Source organism: Echiichthys vipera (genome assembly GCF_963691815.1).
Source record: "Echiichthys vipera genome assembly, chromosome: 19".
In the NCBI taxonomy this organism is placed as follows: Eukaryota; Metazoa; Chordata; class Actinopteri; order Perciformes; family Trachinidae; genus Echiichthys; species Echiichthys vipera.
This window is the reverse complement of record NC_139844.1, coordinates 5,308,075-5,326,724: the sequence shown is the minus strand read 5'-3', so window position 1 is coordinate 5,326,724 and position 18,650 is coordinate 5,308,075. Positions and strand designations below refer to the sequence as shown.

At 42.8% G+C, this 18,650-nt stretch overlaps 1 protein-coding gene across 3 annotated transcripts; it reads left to right on the top strand.

Annotated features, from left to right (window-relative positions):
• Window positions 1-126: 126 nt before the first annotated feature.
• LOC310961625 (uncharacterized protein) lies at window positions 127-18,389 on the top strand. Of its 3 annotated transcripts, XM_083933767.1 has the most exons (12): window positions 881-1,143; window positions 1,370-1,404; window positions 2,552-2,652; window positions 3,219-3,320; window positions 3,564-3,665; window positions 4,448-4,686; window positions 5,072-7,580; window positions 9,237-9,410; window positions 9,691-9,867; window positions 10,157-10,330; window positions 17,123-17,296; window positions 17,500-18,389. In XM_083933767.1, exons 3-12 carry the CDS (start codon window positions 2,552-2,554, stop codon window positions 17,507-17,509), a joined length of 3,762 nt encoding a protein of 1,253 aa, XP_083789893.1. In that variant the 5' UTR covers window positions 881-1,143; window positions 1,370-1,404; the 3' UTR covers window positions 17,510-18,389. The 3 variants fall into 3 exon arrangements, with proteins under 3 accessions (XP_083789894.1, XP_083789892.1, XP_083789893.1); XM_083933768.1 differs by lacking the exons at window positions 881-1,143; window positions 1,370-1,404 and adding an exon at window positions 127-236 and having other exon boundaries at window positions 5,075-7,580; XM_083933766.1 differs by lacking the exons at window positions 881-1,143; window positions 1,370-1,404 and adding an exon at window positions 127-236.
• Window positions 18,390-18,650: the final 261 nt, after the last annotated feature.

The window sequence follows — 18,650 nt, the reverse complement described above, 5'->3', positions numbered from 1 at the left end:
TACACATTACGCCCTAACTGCACACATTTCCTCTCGATCCACTAGTCGAGTTTGTCTCATTGTAACTGGAACTTTGAGCTCATAATGGAATAAAGTCATATCTTTATTACAACTGTGTATTTCTTTCAGCACACACACTTGTGATTTCCTGTGTAGAACAAGGGAGGAGCTGCAAAAGAATAAAGTTCATTTTAGACTTGACGGAGGGTAAAAAGAAATAAACAGGACGTCTGAGGGTAAGTGTTAATACTCTGTCTTTAATTAATTATAATTCTTATTATTGATAATTCTGCTGAGATGTACCAGTCCACGGTGACGTCTTCAAATGTTGCCTGCTTTTGTGTTTTCCTGGTTTCTAAACCAACATCACTTTTAATTTACCTCACAGTTTTGTTTATTAACATTGACATAAATCAGCAATTCAGTTTTTCAGTTCCAATGCAGATTTCCAAGGTGAATGTTTCAGATAAGTACCTGGAGAGACAGGCAGATCATTATAGAGACAATAATGTTCAAAAATAAATTTGATAAAATTAAAAAGAAAGAAAGTTAACTTATATTAACTAATTTATATCAGGTGTAAGTATTACAGTTTTTCTCAATTGCTAAAACACTAAACCCTGTTGTCTGAACCAATTCCTCTGTTGCCTGAACCCACTGATTGAATCAATCACTCTTTTGTCAAAACCATGAGCACTTTTCACCTGTTTAGACACAACTAACCAACACATTTTCATTGTGATGCACATGTGCTGCATAATGGTGAGCACAGGTGGCAAAAGTCAAACACAATTAAAGCATGGTTGTCACTACTTGAACACAACAACTCAAAATTGATCACACTTGTGGCGAATGATGTGAGGGAATATATAAAGCCAGTTCAGAGAGCACTGATTTGTGAGGCACTACAATGGATAGAAATCTGAGAGGGAGAGTTTGTGTGAGAGGAGGTCGAGGTGGTCAAGGTGGTCAAGGTGGTCAGCGAAGACAAAGAACAGTAATATCTGATGACATCACAGCTACTCTGATTGACCATGTTCTTGTCCATGGTATGAGCATGAGGGAGGCCGGACAAAGGGTACAACCAAACATCGCTTGATTCACTGTGTCCACCATAATCCGAAGATTTAGAGAAGAGAACAGGTAATTATCTTTTTTGACATTATAGTAAAGTATGTACATGTTGAGAGCAAATTACTGTATGACATATTACAGTATATACTGTACCACAGTATACTGTAAGTAAATATATGTTTCAGTACATCACTGTGCCAATGTACTGTAGTATTGTAATGGAGGGTTAGTCTAACTGTCTGTAGGCCTAGTATTCCATGTATATCTTTTGTAACTGCATGTTCTCTTTTTGTAGAATTGAAAGACTGTCACATAAGGGTGTGAGGACAGGTATGTTCTCCCCACACCAAGAGACCCTAATTCTTGATATGGTCCGTGAGGACAATGCCGAACTTTACACAAGTGGCAAATGCATACGGTTTCTGTTTGTTTTGAACAAGTGCTGCGTGTAAATGCACAAGAGTTCTGTTTTTTGTCTTTGTGTACAAGTGCTAAATGCAAAGGTTTTTTGTTTTGCAACATGCATTCAGCTTTATGTCCTGAGCATTGTGTTTTCTATTTTTCTATGTAGTGTTTAGTGACGGCTCAGTAGTGTTTTTAATTTTGATTGACTTGGGGCACGATTTGACAACAAAATTCAGTTTTGGGCAGAGATTGAACTGTTTTGAGGTGAAAGTTTGGTTTTGCAAGAAGAGTCTGAGGTTTTGTGAATGCAGCTTGAAAATGGGGGTTTGTGTTCAAAGTTTAGAGAAAAGGAGAGAAGCTTTCAAGAAATGTGTCTTAGCAATTGAGAAAAACTGTATTACAATAAAATATTAATAATGCATAAAATAAAATGAAATTAATAATGAATAAAAATGAACGAAGTGAACTGCGTTTAAAAATATACAAAATAAAATAACATTAGTTAACACAATAGTCAAAATAATGAATTAAAATAACTATACAATTACAAATAGAGTAAATATTAATACATTTAAAATAGAAAAATTTATCAAATAAAGATTTTAAAAATCCAAAGTCAAATGAATTAAAAGTAAATAAAACAGTAAATATGGTATAAAAGAGAGATGACTAAATAAAAAATTAAAAGAAAATTAGTGAACAATTAAAATAAACAAATAGTAATTAATGAAATAAAAGTGAAGCAAATAATCAATTCAAAATAATAATGAATGAATAAGTAAATAAAGTAAAATACAATTAAAAAAAATGAATTATAGTTTCCAGTAAATAAAAGAAAAGAAAATAATCAAAATGACATAAAAACCTAATTTGGTCAATTTGAAAATGCCTGTGTTTAATTAAACTAATGTAATAATGAGAACTAACTAATGTGTGTGTGTGTGTGTGTGTGTGTGTGTGTGTGTGTGTGTGTGTGTGTGTGTGTGTGTGTGTGTGTGTGTGCGTGCGTGCGTGCGTGTGTGTTTGTGTGTGTGTGTGCGTGTGTGTGTGTGTGTGTGTGTGTGCTGATAAGATGAGTGGTTTGGAGGGAGAAGACTGTCTGTCTTTGAAGAGCGACTTTTCCAAAGAGGAACCTCCGTACTTCAGTAATGAACCTGCACCAACACACACAAAGTAAGAGACTGATCCTCCTGGAAAATGACCTGAACACAGATTCAGTCCCTACAATTCTGTTCTTTTATAATAACATATGGTTTATTTTGTTTATTCAGTCACTGCAGATGTCCTGATCAAAAGTTTCTGGCCCCTGATGAAGGCGGTTTAACTTTACAATAGCTCGTTGTTTGAGATATGAACCCATTATTTTGATATCGCTTGCCGTTGTTTTGAGAAAGTTTCTCATAATTTTGAGAGACTAAGTCAAAAGTTTCAGATATTAATTCATTATTTAAAGAAAGTTTCTCATTTTCTAAGAGAGATTCCCATTATATAGACTTACAGGATCTTTTTTTCATCACATTGGTGTAAATGGGCTTCCGTATTTTCTGACACACTGAAATAACAGCTGTAGATACTGAAACTGTCTTCACCTGTCATGAGCTAAATATTGGTTCAAGGCAGAAGGTTCCGCTCTATTGCCATTATACAAACATATTAAAGACAGTATTGCACACTGAGATGTATTGTAGCCTCCAAACTACTGTTGCTCATGATAAATGTAAAACATGTGTTGTCTCCAGTCAGAGAGCGGAGTCAGCATCCAGCTGTCTGTCTGTGAAGAGCGACTTTTCCAAAGAGGAACCTCCGTACTTCAGTAAGGAACCTGCACCAACACACACAAAGTAAGAGACTGACCTCCTGGAAAATGACCTGAAAACAGATTCAGTCATGTAGAGATGTACCCATCAGATACACTGAAATAACAGCTGCATCTGCTAAATCAGACGCACCTTATTTGAATTGAATTGAATGCAGATGGAGAAGTAAATTTAGTTAGTATTTGTTGTTATTATGAAATTATGTTTTATGTTAGTGTATCCTCTGCTCTTTACAAAGTATTAATGTAAAACAAGTGTTGTCTCCAGTCAGAGAGCGCAGTCAGCACCCAGCTGTCGGTCTGTGAAGAGCGACTTTTCCAAAGAGGAACCTCCGTACTTCAGTAATGAACCTGCACCAACACACACAAAGTAAGAGACTGATCCTCCTGGAAAATGTCAATTATGGTCCCAATTAGAGTCCAACAGACCATACATTTTAGACCCTAACAACATGGAGTTATGAGAAGGAGAAGGAAAAGCTAAAAAGAGCCATAGTGAAACATCCCCAGAAGCTTAGGTCCTGACTCCGGAAAGGTCCAGTTTAAGGCTCCAGCAGAGGCACAACTCTTCTGCTGCTCACACTTTAAAACATTGTGTCTGATTGCTATTCTATAGTTTTTCTCATGGACACCGTAAAAGGTTTTTTCTAGCAGCATGACCTACATTAAATTGATATATGTCATTTTAGGCACAGATGTATAATCAATACGTCGACAAATATCATATATAGGATATGATGGTACGTGATTTCATTGTTGTAGGCTAATATAAACATTATAACTAAATACGCTACACTTGTTATTTTTTTTGACTATGTAGTCTATGCCAGTGTACAATTTAAGTGTATTACAATATGGGCAGTGACACCTCATCATACTAAATAGGCCTACTTAATAATAAGTCATTTATTTAGTTAGTAATCCGTATAAGTACTATATATGAATAGAAAATATATAAATATAATAATTCCAGTTATATTCAAGATAGTGCTTAGGACAGGGAAGTAAAACTGGTCTGGTTCCCGGGCTAATATGGATTTGTGATGTTGATAAAAATGTATTGACTGTGAATTAAAAAGAAAGCGCTAGATGCAGCTTGTGGTTGGTCAGCTATAATGTAATGTTATTATAAAGAATGTTTTATCTCCACAGAGAGAAGAACAGGACTCATCTTTCCATGGTGGAGGAGCAGCCGTCATGTTGTGCCCTGTGTCAGGAGGTCCTGAAGGATCCAGTCTCTACCAGCTGTGGACACTGGTTCTGTGGACAGTGCATCACCTCATACTGGGACCAGTCTGCCTCATCAGGAGACTCCTGTTGTCCACAGTGTGGAGAACAATCCCGAACAAGAACTGGACTGCAGACAGTTGGTTATACCAGCACTGTGAAAAGTAAGACTGTACATCTGTCTACTGATGTCTTCATGTCTGAAAACAGGATTGTTCTTGGTTTGTTTGTTGTGTTGGGCTGGACAAAAAAAACCCCACCAACATATGGCTTGTGATGCCTGATGGACATGTTCATTTTCACCCCTTTTACGGTGTGATGAACATCGATCACTTCTGCTACTCCTTTTTCATCTCAGCCACAAGCTCTGTCCATCTCCACCACGTATTGTATAATAAAGATGGACGTATCTTCAGATCTGAAAAGTGAAGCTAATGGTGAATTGTTTTGCACATGCAAATTTGAATAGAAAAGGGTATTATTTTAATGTTGATTATGATAAAAGTCACCAGATTCTCAATGGATTCTTTACTCTCACATTTTCCCCAGCAGATAGTGGTCTGCAGCAGGTTTTAGACGAACATAAGGTCAGTCTGAAGAGGAGGTGTGAATGTGTGACTGAAGGAACTGATGGAGCAGGAAGTGAAACTCCCCTCAACCGGATCTACACTGAGCTCTTCATCACAGAGGGTCAGAGTGAAGACGTTAATACCCAACACGAGGTTTGGCAGCTTGAGACAACGTCCAAGTCAAAGACCCTCCGTGAGACTCCAATCAGGAGCCATGACATCTTTAAAGCTTTACCGGGCCAACAGAGACACATCAGAGTGGTCCTGACGAACGGCGTCGCTGGCATTGGAAAAACCTTCTTGGTGCAGAAGTTCACTCTGGACTGGGCAGAGGGTTTGGCAAACCAAGATATCAGTCTGGTGGTTCTGCTTTCGTTCAGGGAGCTGAACTTGATTAAAGATGAGCAGTACAGTCTTCTCCAACTGCTGCAGGTTTTCCATCCAACATTACAGAAGGTCACAGCAGAGGAGCTTGCTGTCTGTAAACTTCTGTTCATCTTTGACGGCCTGGATGAAAGCAGACTTTCACTGAACTTCAAGGACAAGAAAGTTGTTTCTGATGTCACACAGATGTCATCAGTCAACGTGCTGTTGACAAACCTCATCAGGAGGAAACTGCTTCCCTCGGCTCTCATCTGGATAACTTCCCGACCTGCAGCAGCCAATCAGATCCCTCCTGCATGTGTTGACAGGGCAACAGAAGTACGAGGCTTCACTGATGCACAGAAGGAGGAATACTTCAGGAGGAGAGTCAATGATGAAGAGCTGTCCAGCAGAACCATCACCCACATGAAGACGTCCAGGAGCCTCCACATCATGTGTCGGATCCCAGTCTTCTGCTGGATCACTGCTACAGTTCTGAAGGACATGTTGACTACAGACAAGAGAGGAGAGCTTCCCAAGACCCTGACTGACATGTACTCACACTTCCTGCTAGTTCAGACAAAGAAGAAGAAGCAGAAGTACGATAAAGGACATGAGACGAGTCCACAGGAGCTGACGGAGGCTGACAGGGAAATTCTTCTGAAGCTGGGGAGGCTGGCATTTGAACAACTGGAGAAAGGAAACATCATATTCTACCAAGAAGACCTGGAGAAGTGTGGTCTGGATGTCACAGAGGCCTCTGTGTACTCAGGAGTTTGTACAGAGATCTTCAAAAAAGAGACTGTGATCTTCGGGAAAACTGTCTACTGCTTTGTTCACCTGAGCATTCAGGAGTTTCTGGCTGCAGTCTATCTGTTCCATTGTTTCACCAGCAACAACAACAAGGTACTGGGGCCTTTCCTGGGGGAGAGAAAAAGTTATCCACTACAACAAAACTATCATTATCGTGCACACGATGACGGTTATTACGATCAAGATGATCATGGTGATGATGATTATTACGATCAACATGATCAAGACGATTCCTATGACCAAGACGATCAAGACGATTACTACGATCAAGATGATCGAGACGATTACCACGATCAAGATGATCGAGACGATTACTATGACCAAGACGATCGAGACGATTACTACGATCAAGATGATCGAGACGATTACCACGATCAAGACGATCAAGACGATTACTACGATCAAGATGATCGAGACGATTACCACGATCAAGACGATCAAGATGATCAAGATGATCAAGATGATCAAGAAGAATACCATGATCAAGACCCTCGAGACGATGAAGACAAGTACCACGATCAAGACCCTAAAGACCCTCAAGATTACTACGATCAAGACGATCGAGACGATTACTACGATCAAGATGATCAAGATGATCAAGACGATTACTATGACCAAAACGATCGAGATGATTACTACGATCAAGATGATCAAGATGATCAAGATGATCAAGACGATTTCTATGACCAAAACGATCGAGATGATTACTACGATCAAGATGATCAAGATGATCAAGATGATCAAGACGACTACTATGACCAAAACGATCGAGACGATTATTACGATCAAGATGATCAAGACGACTATAATGGACAAGTTGTTCGTGATTATTACGATTACACCGTCTCAACCCTGGATGACTTCCTGCAGAGAGCAATGGAAAAATCCCTGAAAAGTAGAAATGGCCACTTGGACCTGTTTGTCCGCTTTCTTCATGGCTTCTCTCTTGAGTCCAACCAAAGACTCTTAGGAGGCCTGCTGGGTAAGAAAGACAACAGTCCAAAAATCCTCCAGAGATCCATGAATAACCTGAAGAAGATGAACATGGACAAGATCTCTCCAGACAGAAGCATCAACATTTTCCACTGTCTGATGGAGATGAAAGACCGCTCAGTCCATCAGGAGATCCAAGAGTTCTTGAAGTCAGGGAGCAGATCAAAGAAGGAGCTCTCTGCGATCCACTGCTCAGCTCTGGCCTACTTGCTGCAGATGTCAGAGGAGGTTCTGGATGAGTTGGACCTGAAGAAGTACAACACATCAGAGGTGGGACGACTGAGACTGATTCCAGCTGTGAGGAACTGCAAAAAGGCTGTGTAAGTGCATGAATTATTACAATTTGGTTTCACGTGACGTCACATTGCTGCATCGTGAACGTGCCCATGTTTTGTGTAGTCTGCGGCTGCTCTAATTGTTCTACCCGAGAAAAGGAAAAGTGATTTTTTAGAGTACCAAAGATTGTCGTACAAAAAGGTGAGAAATGTCAAAAGTGAACAGAACAACGCCGTAAAAATTTAATTTTAAACCTACGTCTGCGGTCGGGAGGAGCAGAGTCAGTTTATTCCGTGTCTGCAGCAACCATTTGGTTTTTGCAATGACATTTCCATCCTGCTTTGCATAATAATCCAAGTCTTCAGCGGTGTTTCGTTTGCTCTCTGGGAGTGGTTTACCTTGAAACATAAATAACGCCCTCCCTGACCACCTGAGGACCCCGCTACACCTACGACTACAGATGCTTTTAAAAAAGACCGTAAAACCTTTCTGTTTACCAAAGCATTTTGTTAAATGTCTTATAGATTTTCTCCTTTTCACTTATTACTTTTTTTTTACCTTTTTTTGTGTTGTTTTTATTCTGCTCTGTAGAACTTTGAGATTGTTGAATGTAAAATGCAATTCAAATAAAATGTATTACCATTATTATTATTATTTTTCAGTCTAACGTCGCCGATGAGGTGTTGCATGTTTGTTAGTATTACATGAATAGCCGCTACTGCTAGTTACTAGCATCTTAACACATAAAATAGTGTAAGAACCACAACATAACTCACCATGGCGAAGACCAAATGACAACTATCGTGGAGCCCTTTGGTACCGAGGTTGTGGACCTGACAAACAAATTGTATGCCTCCATATTTTTATAGGCCTTCATCTGTTGTTTTGTATAGTATGTATAGGATAGTTGGTGATGACCACAGCCTCAATTGTCGGCAAATCCTTCTCCCGAAAACATCTTCATGAGATACGGGTCACGCCCAACATATTTATTAACTAATTGTTTGTATCTTTATCTAGAAACTGGCTCTAAATACTAACAATATGGACACTCTGTACCGGTTTTCTCCATAGACGTACTCGCCATTCTTATTTCTGGCCAGCCATCTGAAAATCGCTCCCCCTTCGCGACTAATTGTGACAAAGCGCTGGGTTTTAGGATAGTTTAATGCAGATGGTAGTTTGAGAGCCATGATGATGTAGGAAGGACAGGTCGTGGACTAATATAAGTTGTATTACTTGATTAGAAGTAGATTAAAGAAGCATCCACACACATTTTTTATAACTTATTTGATAGGGTGTTTTTTATCGTGTGGATATTTATTTCTCTACGATTTCAAAAATTCACTTTGAGAAAATCTTATGGAGTTTCCAGTTTTCCATTGCACTCTTTTTACCCTTTACCTTTTTAAAAAATGTTTTTCAATACATTTAAAATTATGCAAAAAGAGCTCAGCAATATCCAAATTCAGGTATCCGTTGATTGGAACTGAAAAAAAGGTGGATCAGTGCATCTCTACTTAAAATCTAAAAAGACTTTTCTACTAAAATTTACAACAAGGAGATGCTTTTCGTTCATCGTAATTATAATTTACTGTTTAATGTTTAACGTTTTTCCTCAACTGCTGCATGAAAAGCTTAATAATTATAATTATTAGACTGTCGAGATAACAGACTTTTACATTTATCTGTATTCACAGACTTCCTAACTGTGGACTTATGGACACGCATTTTGAAGTTCTAGCCTCAGCTTTGAATTTCAATCCTTCCCATCTAAAAAAACTGGACCTGAGCAACAACCGTCTGCAGGATTCAGGGGTGAAGCTGCTGTCTGCTGGACTGGAGAGTCCGAACTGTAGACTGGAGACTCTGAGGTCTGCACACTCTGTCTGGTGCTGTATAGCTTCATATGTGTGTAAAACAACATATTCTTACCAACAGGTTCCTATGATGTCTTACGAAAACATATGCACGACAATTTGTATATCTTATGAAGCATGACAGAAAATTATATGACATTTGATAGCCCTAATCACAATGCTTTTTCTATAAAAATTTCAGGTCTAACAGGTGCAAGGAAGTTTAGAGAAAAAAAAGTTAGTAATTCCGGTTGAACTATACATATATTATAAGCAACATATATTCTTTTTACAGATTAAGTGACTGCAGTTTGTCAGAGATGAGCTGTGCTTTTCTGGCCTCAGCTCTAAAGTCCAACCCCTCCCATCTGACAGAGCTAGACCTGAGCTACAACCACAACCTGCAGGCCACAGACATCAAGCTGCTGTCTGATTTTCTGGAGAATCCAAACTGTAGACTGGAGACTCTGAGGTCAGTTGATGGTTTGAGTAGATATACAAACTAAATGTGAACAACAGAAAATAGCACGTTCTTTACCTTAACCACTGAAGTGTTGCTGTCTTTATCTACTGTTAATAATGTGTGTTAATTAAGTGCTTCAAACACTAAATATTATATCACCACCAAGTTATTGATTTGCAAGAGAGACGTTACACCTCTGCAATACCACGCTGCAGGAAAGGTGAAGCATGTAAAACCTGAGCTCATCTGACTGGATTATGAACCCTTTTTTATCTAAATGTTCCATTATTGTTTTCAGACTGGGTTGGTGCAGTTTGTCAGGGATCAGCTGTGCTTCTCTGGCCTCGGCTCTGACGTCCAACCCCTTCCATCTGACAGAGCTGGACCTGAGAGGAAACAACCTGCAGGATTCAGATGTGAAGCTGCTGTGTGACTTTCTGGAGAGTCCAAACTGTAGATTGGAGACTCTGAGGTCAGACACCATTTATTATGTATTACTATTTATTTATATGGCGTTAAGTAACTGATCCACACAAAGTATCTTCAAGGGAGTAGATACACACCCTCAGTTTGGAGAAGCAGGAGTACCGACACAGAAGTTAAGGGGTCATCACTTTGTCCTCCGTCGCATAAGCCTATGCCTTCGTTGGTGTAATTGAAATTATTGGTATTGAAAAAATTGAATTTCCCTTGCGGGATAAATAAAAGGAATTCTTCTTCTTCTTCATTCAGCATTTTGTTAGGTTTTTGTGTGAAACGTGGTGCCCAAGATTGGTACCACGGGGGGAACTGGCACAAGGGGACTCTCTGTGTCATTAAATCACTTTAAAAACCTCCTTAAAATACCCTAGTCGGTTGTGAAAAAGGTTATAATAAAGGTTAAAATATGAATTTATATTTATAAAGAGATTCAGGGTACCACTGGACAGGACAGTCAGCTAGAGATAACTTGATTGTTCACACACATACTCTCCTTTTTGTCAGACATCATGAGGTGCCATTCTATTTTCTCATTTAAAGGATAATTAAAATAAATAAAACGGTAAATAATTTCGTAAAACTGTGTGCCTGTGCAGTATAAAAACCATATATATACCCAGGATTAAAGGTTAAAAAAAGTGCGTAGAAAGTGCTTTACTATTGGTGCCTGCAACGTCAACCATTCAAATCACACCATAACATTTAAAACCATTTATAAGAATAAATAAAGCAACACACACTGCTAGTAAAATAAAAAAGTAGGGTCAGGGTCAGGGTTAGGGAGTAGTGTTAAGGTCTACATAGGCCTATTTGCCAAGGAATTCGGCACTGATTGTGGAAAAAAAATAACAGACCAGGGAACATAGCACCCTTTTATAGGGAACATAGCAAAGGGGGAGAACATTGGTGTTACATGAACCACATGAGTCGAGTGCACATCAAGTCCATAGACCAGGAGTGAGCAACTTTGGGCACAGGCGCCACCACTGGTATTCAGCAGCTTAACGGATGTCACACTATAGCAACAGTGTGCAAGAAATGTTTGGAGAAATTAAGCAGCTCTTTCTCATCCACAAACAAAATGACCTCTTTCACAGCCATCTGTTGGTGCAATGCCTGTTATTTACGGTAGTTTGACTTTTTTCTTTGTGAAGCTTCATGAAGCATTTTCCTTATTTTCTGAAGCTACTAGATGGAGCTCTTGGTTTAAAGGAAAAAGGCTCAAGGACTGGTGATTCGTGGTGTTTTCAACCCTTTGTTGAACAGTGAGTGCGATCTAGTGGGCTGAGAAAATAAAATACTTCATATTGTAATGGTAAAACTATTGCTAGATGTGATGCTTCTTGCAAGGTAAAATAACTAATACCCATGTTTGCTTATGATTATGGCTCTGACACATCCTATGGAACAAATGTGCATGTAGCATGACCTTTTGACTTATGAAACTGTGACTTTATGAACTGTGTTTGAACTTCTCCAATACCAGGCACAGGGTAGGGCAGGGTAGCTTACAGCCTGCTCACACTGTCCTTTTGGCCGCGGCCAAAACCGTTTTTTCAGCTAAAGTCTAGTACCTTTAAGCAGTGTGATTGGACCCGCTCCGCGCTCAACTGCGGCCAGCGGACCGTCCACGGCCCGCTTGAAAGAGGTGGGCTTTAGCAGAGCCGTTTGCACATGTACGAGCACGAGCGTGCGCACGTGTACGAGCACGAGCACGAGCCCTACGGCAGTAGCGTTATGTCCGCCTGTTCGGACATGTAAATAGAAGGACGGACCATGCGCGGACATTTTACAACAACAACAACAATGGCGGTGAAAGGTTCACGTTGGTGTGGTGCGGGGGTGGAGTGTTTACTGCAGATTTGGTCGGATGAAAATATTCAAAAACAGTTGACAAGACGCACAAAAACTCCGAGGTCTGTGGAAAGATTTGTAAACAAAGCCACACACACGCGATCAATGCGTGTGACGTGTTACGGCGTGATGGCGTATGGACAGCAAGAAGCATTGGCCGGTCCTGGCAGTGTGAGTACAAACGGGGCTGGGGCGCGGGGGGAGAGGGAGGGGGGACAAGTACCCTAAAGTCCGGGTCTCGGTCCGGGAGGACAGTGTGAGTATGCTCTTAGACAAGGCAATGAATCCGACCATTTTGGAGAATCGATCAACTACAGTGAGGACAGTGGTGTAACCTTGGGAGACCGGGAGCCCTGTGACAAAGTTGAGGGAGATATCTGACCACAGTCTGGAGGGAATCGGAAGAGGTTGTAGCAAGCCCATGCGGCGCCCGGATGATCTTTTGTTCCATGCGCAGACCGAACATGCCTCCACGTACTCCCGGACCTCCGGCTCCATGGATGGCCACCAGAACCGCCGGGAGATGACGGACATAGTCTTTCTGACTCCCGGATGACATGAAAGCAGCAAGGTGTGAGCCCAATGAATCACCTGTGGATGCAACTCGGTGGGGACAAACAGCGATTATTGGGACATCCACTAGGTGATGGGACTCCACAATTTGCTTGCTTTACATCAGTTTCTATGGGCCAAGTCACTGCTCCAACCACACGGATCAGTGGAAGGATGGTTTCTGGTTCCTTGGCTTCAGGCTCTGGGTCGAACACTCGTGACAGGGCGTCAGGCTTGACGTTGCGGGACCCCGGTCTGTAAGAGAGGGAGAAAGAAAAGCGGTTAAAGAAGAGAGCCCATCTGGCCTGGCGTGAGTTTAGCCTTTTGGCTTTCTTGATGCATTCTAGGTTCTTATGATCAGTCCAGACTATGAAAGGGTGGTCGGGCCCCTCCAGCCAATGCCTCCATTCTTCCAGGGCGACTTTCACCGCCAGCAACTCTCGGTTGCCGACATCGTAGTTCAGTTCTGCCTTGGACAGCCGTTTCGACAGGAAGGCGCAGGGGTGCATCTTGCCTGCTCTGAACGCTGCGAGAGGACCGCTCCCACCCCTTCGTTGGAGGCGTCCACCTCCACCATGAATTGGCGGCGCGGGTCAGGCATGGTGAGGATGGGGGCTGAGGTGAAGCAACCTCTTGAGGATCTGCCAGGCCTTCTCTGCTTCCGGCAACCAGCGGAACTGCACCTGGGTGGAAGTGAGAGCATGGAGAGGAGCAGCTATTGCGCTGAAGCCTCTGACAAATCGCCTGTAGAAGTTAGCAAAGCCCAAGAATTGCTGAACCTTCTTGCAACGGTCAGGCGTAGGCCAATCGGCCACAGCGCTAACTTTAGCCGGGTCCATCTGGACCTTTTCCAGGGGCTACAATGAAGCCCAGAAAAGAGTGTCGGCATGAAAAACACTTTTCTCGGCTTTGACGTAAAGATGGTTATCCAGAAGTCATTTGAGCACTTGGGTAACATGGCTCTGGTGGGTGTCTAGGTCGGGGGAGTAAAAGATGTCGTCGAGGTACACATAGACAAAGTGGTAAAGTAAGTCTCTAAGCACGTCATTAATCATGGCCTGAAATACTGCCGGCGCACTGGTGAGACCAAAAGGCATGACGTGATACTCAGTGTCCACTAGGGATGTTGAATCCTGTCTTCCACTCGTCCCCCTCGATTATCCGCACCAGATGGTATGCGTTGTGGAGATCCAGTTTGGTGAACACTTGAGCTTGCTGAAGCTGATCGAATACCGAGGACATGAGGGGAAGAGGATAACGGTTCTTTACTGTGATGTCATTCAGGGGACTATAGTCTATGCAGGGTCTGAGGGATCCGTCCTTTTTGACAAAGAAAAACCCCGCTCCAGGGGGGGATGAGGAGGGACGGATGAGCCCTGCTTCCAGAGAGGCCGAGATGTACCCCTTCATGGCCTGCTTCTCTGGTCTTGGTCTTGCTAAATACTTTCCGTAGATGATGGTAATAAGGTGTGACTGAGGTCAGGTCTGGGTACTCAATGTCTGTGGCAGGGTTAGCGGAAAACATGTTAATTGAGGTAACATCAGTCGGATGGCTGGACACAGTACAGTCTTTGGCGCACCCCTTTTTCCACCTAATGATGTTTCCAGTCTTCCAGTCTATGTGTGGGTTGTGTTGTATGAGCCATGGATATCCTAAAATCAGTGAGTGCGTGGGAGACGTGAATAAATAAAAACGAATGTGTTCTTCGTGACTGTCAATACGCATTCTTACTGGCTCACTGACATGGGTTATGGCAAAAATCTCTTGGCCGTTGAGCGACCTGGTCTGGATGAGTTTGGCCAGTCACTCTGAGCGGATGCCTAGCTCTTTAGGTAGACCCCAAATCATCAAGCTCTCATCAGCTCCAGAGTCGATGAGGGCTTCTTGGTTGAACAAGGCATGATGCAAAATTTGGACGTTGGTCAGAGTGCGGGGAATGTGGTGAGAAGATTTAACGTCGTCTTGATCTGAGCGAAGAAGAGGTTGTGGCCCTGGCGGTGAATGGCGGTAGGTTTGTCCACTCAGTAACAAAAAGTGAGAGAGTGTTGCTCCGTCGCCGCGTGTCCTCCGCCTCACTGTCGTCTGAGCTGTGTGAGTCGCTTATCCGTTCAGATGGAGAGCGCGATGAGAGCGTCGAAATCGTTGGGAAGAGCCAGAGGAACGAGGAGGTCCTGAATAGGGGCTGCGAGTCCTTTCAAAAACACATCGTATAAAGCTGTGGCATTCCATTCGCTCTCTACCGCCAAAATGCGGAAACGGATGGCATAGTCACATACAGATCCGCTGCCTTGCTCGAGAACGCTGAGTTCCTGCGCCCTTTCTCGGTGTGTGGTAACAGGGTCAAAAGTCTTGAGTAGCGCAGCCTGGAATTCAGGGAGAGAATAACAGAGAACGGAGCCCTGGCTCCATTCAGCTGCCGCCCAGGCTTTGGCTCTGCCAGACATGTGAGAAATCATGAAGGCAATCTTGGAGCGGTCCGTGGGGAATGTATGAGGCAAAAGTTTGAAATGCAGCGAGTCTATTAAAAAAATCTTGCAGGTTCCGGGCTCTCCCAAATACTGTGCAGGAGGAGCCATCCTGCAACTAGCGAGAAAGATGCCCCAGCAGGTCCTGTAGCTGTGAGGAAAGCTGTCCCATGTGGTTGGCCGTGGCCGTCTGGAACTCCTCTTGCTTGACGTGACGGGTCTCCTGAGTACGCAGTGCCTCCGATAGACAACCTGCCTCCGCTGAGTCCATACTGGCCAGATTATACTGTCAGGCCCAGGCAGGGAAGAGGACTCAGATGCGGAGGTTCGCCACAAACAAAAAATCACTCCGCACAGGAGGAACAAAACAAAAGTCGTCAGTAATAAAACAAAGTACAAAATAAAGACGCTCCGTACAGAAGGAATAAACAAATACAAAGTGAACAAAATAATTAATTAAATAAAGACGCTCCAACCAGGAGGAAAAAACAAAGTCACAAGAGAATTCAAAAATGGAAAACTTACTTGGACAAAGGAATACAAAAACCTGAACGTGGTAACAAAGAACTCGAAAGCATGAACAAGACTGTGGAACAAAACTCTGGATACATTCGACACAAGGTACGAAATAATCTGTCATGGAACAAGGGGAAAGACACGGACTTTACACACATGAGGGAAGGGGAGCCACAGGTTGAAACAATCGGGAATCAGGGAATGACATCAGACAGGTGACACAAGAGGTTATCTTTCAAAATACAACAGGAAAGACAAGGACCCAAAGACAGGACAAATCTCACAGTGGCGTGACAAGCTTCATGAAGCTTTGTTTGGACATCACTTCTTTTTCAGCCTTCACGAAGACCCGCCCAACTCTGTCTCTGATTGGCTCGTACTCGTTGTCTTCTACACAGTATGTTATGCAGGTGGGTGGAAATTAACGCTTCTAATACAGTTTCCTCATTCGTCCCCCTGAAACTCTGATTGACACCCTTGTGGCCGTGGATCCTACCCAAGAGAAAAGGCATTTGCATTATTTGTGGGTGCATAGACTCGGCCAATCAAAGTCTTCATTCATTCATCTTCAACCGCTTGTCCCTGTCGGGGTCGCGAGGGGCTGGAGCCGATCCCAGCTGACATCGGGCGTGAGGCGGGGTACGCCCTGGACAGGACGCCAGTCTATCGCAGGGCACATAGAGACGAACAGAGACAGAAAACCATTCACACCTACGGGCAATTTAGACTCATCAACCTAACACGGGCATATCTTTCGACTGTGGGAGAAAACCGGAGAAACCCCCCGCAGACACGGGGAGAGCATGCAAACTCCACACAGAATGGCTCCAGCCGGAATTCGAACCAGGAACCCTCTCGCTGTGAGGCGACAGTGCCAACGACCACACCACTGTGTCGCCCCCAATCAAAGTCTCCCTATACTAATTAAAGATGCCAGGGAATAGTTCCTGGTACACTCCTCCATATGTGCCTGTCACATCCAACGTAAAATCATCCAAAGAATTCACTATACTAATGCCGAATCGGCCCAAATATATCCTCGAGTCAATGATGCCTGCAGCCAGTGAAAATCTCATCCACACGTTCTGGTCTTGTCCCACGTTAACAACATTCTGGTTGAACATATTTGAAACACTAAGACAGGCTTATGATGTGGTCATAGCTCCTAGATCTTTATCCGTCATCTTCGGCATCCCGACTGATACCTGCCTCTCCGCTGATACGCAGCGGGCCGTGGCCTTTCACAACCTTGTTGGGCACACATTTGATTTTACTGAAGATGAAGCATGGGTCCAATGTGTTCTCTTTTCCAGGTTTTCTTCAAATTCTCGCTGCTTCGTTTTAAACAAGCTGCAGCCGATTAGTATCATCCTTTATCATTTCTGTTTTTATTCAGATTGAGTGACTGCGGGTTGTCGGGGATTAGCTGTGCTTTTCTGGCCTCAGCTCTGGAGTCCAACCCCTCCCAAGTGAGAAAGCTTGAGCTGAGAGGAAACGACCTGCAGGATTCAGACGTGAGGCTGCTGTGTGATCTGAAGACGAGTCCACGCTGCAGACTGGAGACTCTGAGGTCAGTTCATACTGGTTTCAACAGTAAACACAGTATAAACGTCCTTATTGAGAGCTGGGATCAAATCACGATTGGTCGATACCGCCCGATCACTGCTGCACAGACTCTGGTTGAAAAATGACAAGATCCTTTATATCTGTATGTTTTCAAGATGGAGTTCCTGTAAACACTGATTCATGACTCCTGTCTTCTTTTCTCATCAGATGGCAGTGATTTCGGTGGTTGTGATGAGGGAGATCCTGGGATTTCCCTCCCATACATTCGGGGAAGAGGAAAAATTATTTGGATACCAATCAAAAGGCTCATAATTATCTTCAGACCCTCTACTAAAAAAATGTATGTGGGCATGATTTTAGACCCTACCAAAATGGAGTTATGGGCTGGAGAAGGAGGGTGCGTGGCTAAAAAGAGCCGTAGTGAAACACCCCCAGCAGCTTAGGTCCCGTCTCCGTAGAGCCCAGTACAAGGCGCCGGAAGAGACACAACTCTTCTCCTAAAACTTTTTGTGTCCGATGTTGTTTCTATTGTTTGTCGTTGTTTTTCGAAGATTTCTACATCCAGTAAGTCCTCTGGCGAACCAAAAATGGCAACTTCCTTAAGAGAGCCTGCGCCACTGAGCAGCTTTCCAAAGGAATGAATGGGCGTCATTTTTCCCCCGTCCGCCGTCCATTCTTTTTTCTATGTCCACTGGAAGAACGAAGACAAACCATCACATTTTTATGACCAGTCTATCACAGGGCACATAGAGACAGACAACCATTCACACTCACATTTACACCTACGGGCAATTTAGAGTCATCAATGAACCTTACATCTGCATGTCTTTGGACTGTGGGAGGAAGCCAGAGAACCCGGGGAGAACCCACGCAGACACGGGGAGAACATGCAAACTCGGCACAGAAGGGCCCCAGCCGGGATTCGAACCAGGAACCCTCTTGCTGTATGGCGACAGTGCTAACCACCACAACACCGTGCCTCCCTACTCATGGGATATTATCCTATTTTAATTTCTAGGCCTTTTTAAGAAATAAATCACCAGGGATTTTTTTATTGTTGTTTTTGCTATGAAATGTGCTATATAAATAAAGTTTGTTATTATAATAGACTGCAGCTCTACTATGATTGTACTTGTACGTAGGTCTATATATAAATGCTTTATTGTCATTGTATGGTAAACACAACCAAATTGGTTTGGCAGTTTAGCAGCATATATGAATAAGTACCTTACCATCGCCCCTTAGCCGTGATGTAATCCCAATTTATAAAACGGATGGCTCAAATCAAGCAATCTGATTGGTTGTTAGTCGTGTTATAATTCCTGTATATCATGGCGATGACGTCCAATGCCTTGACA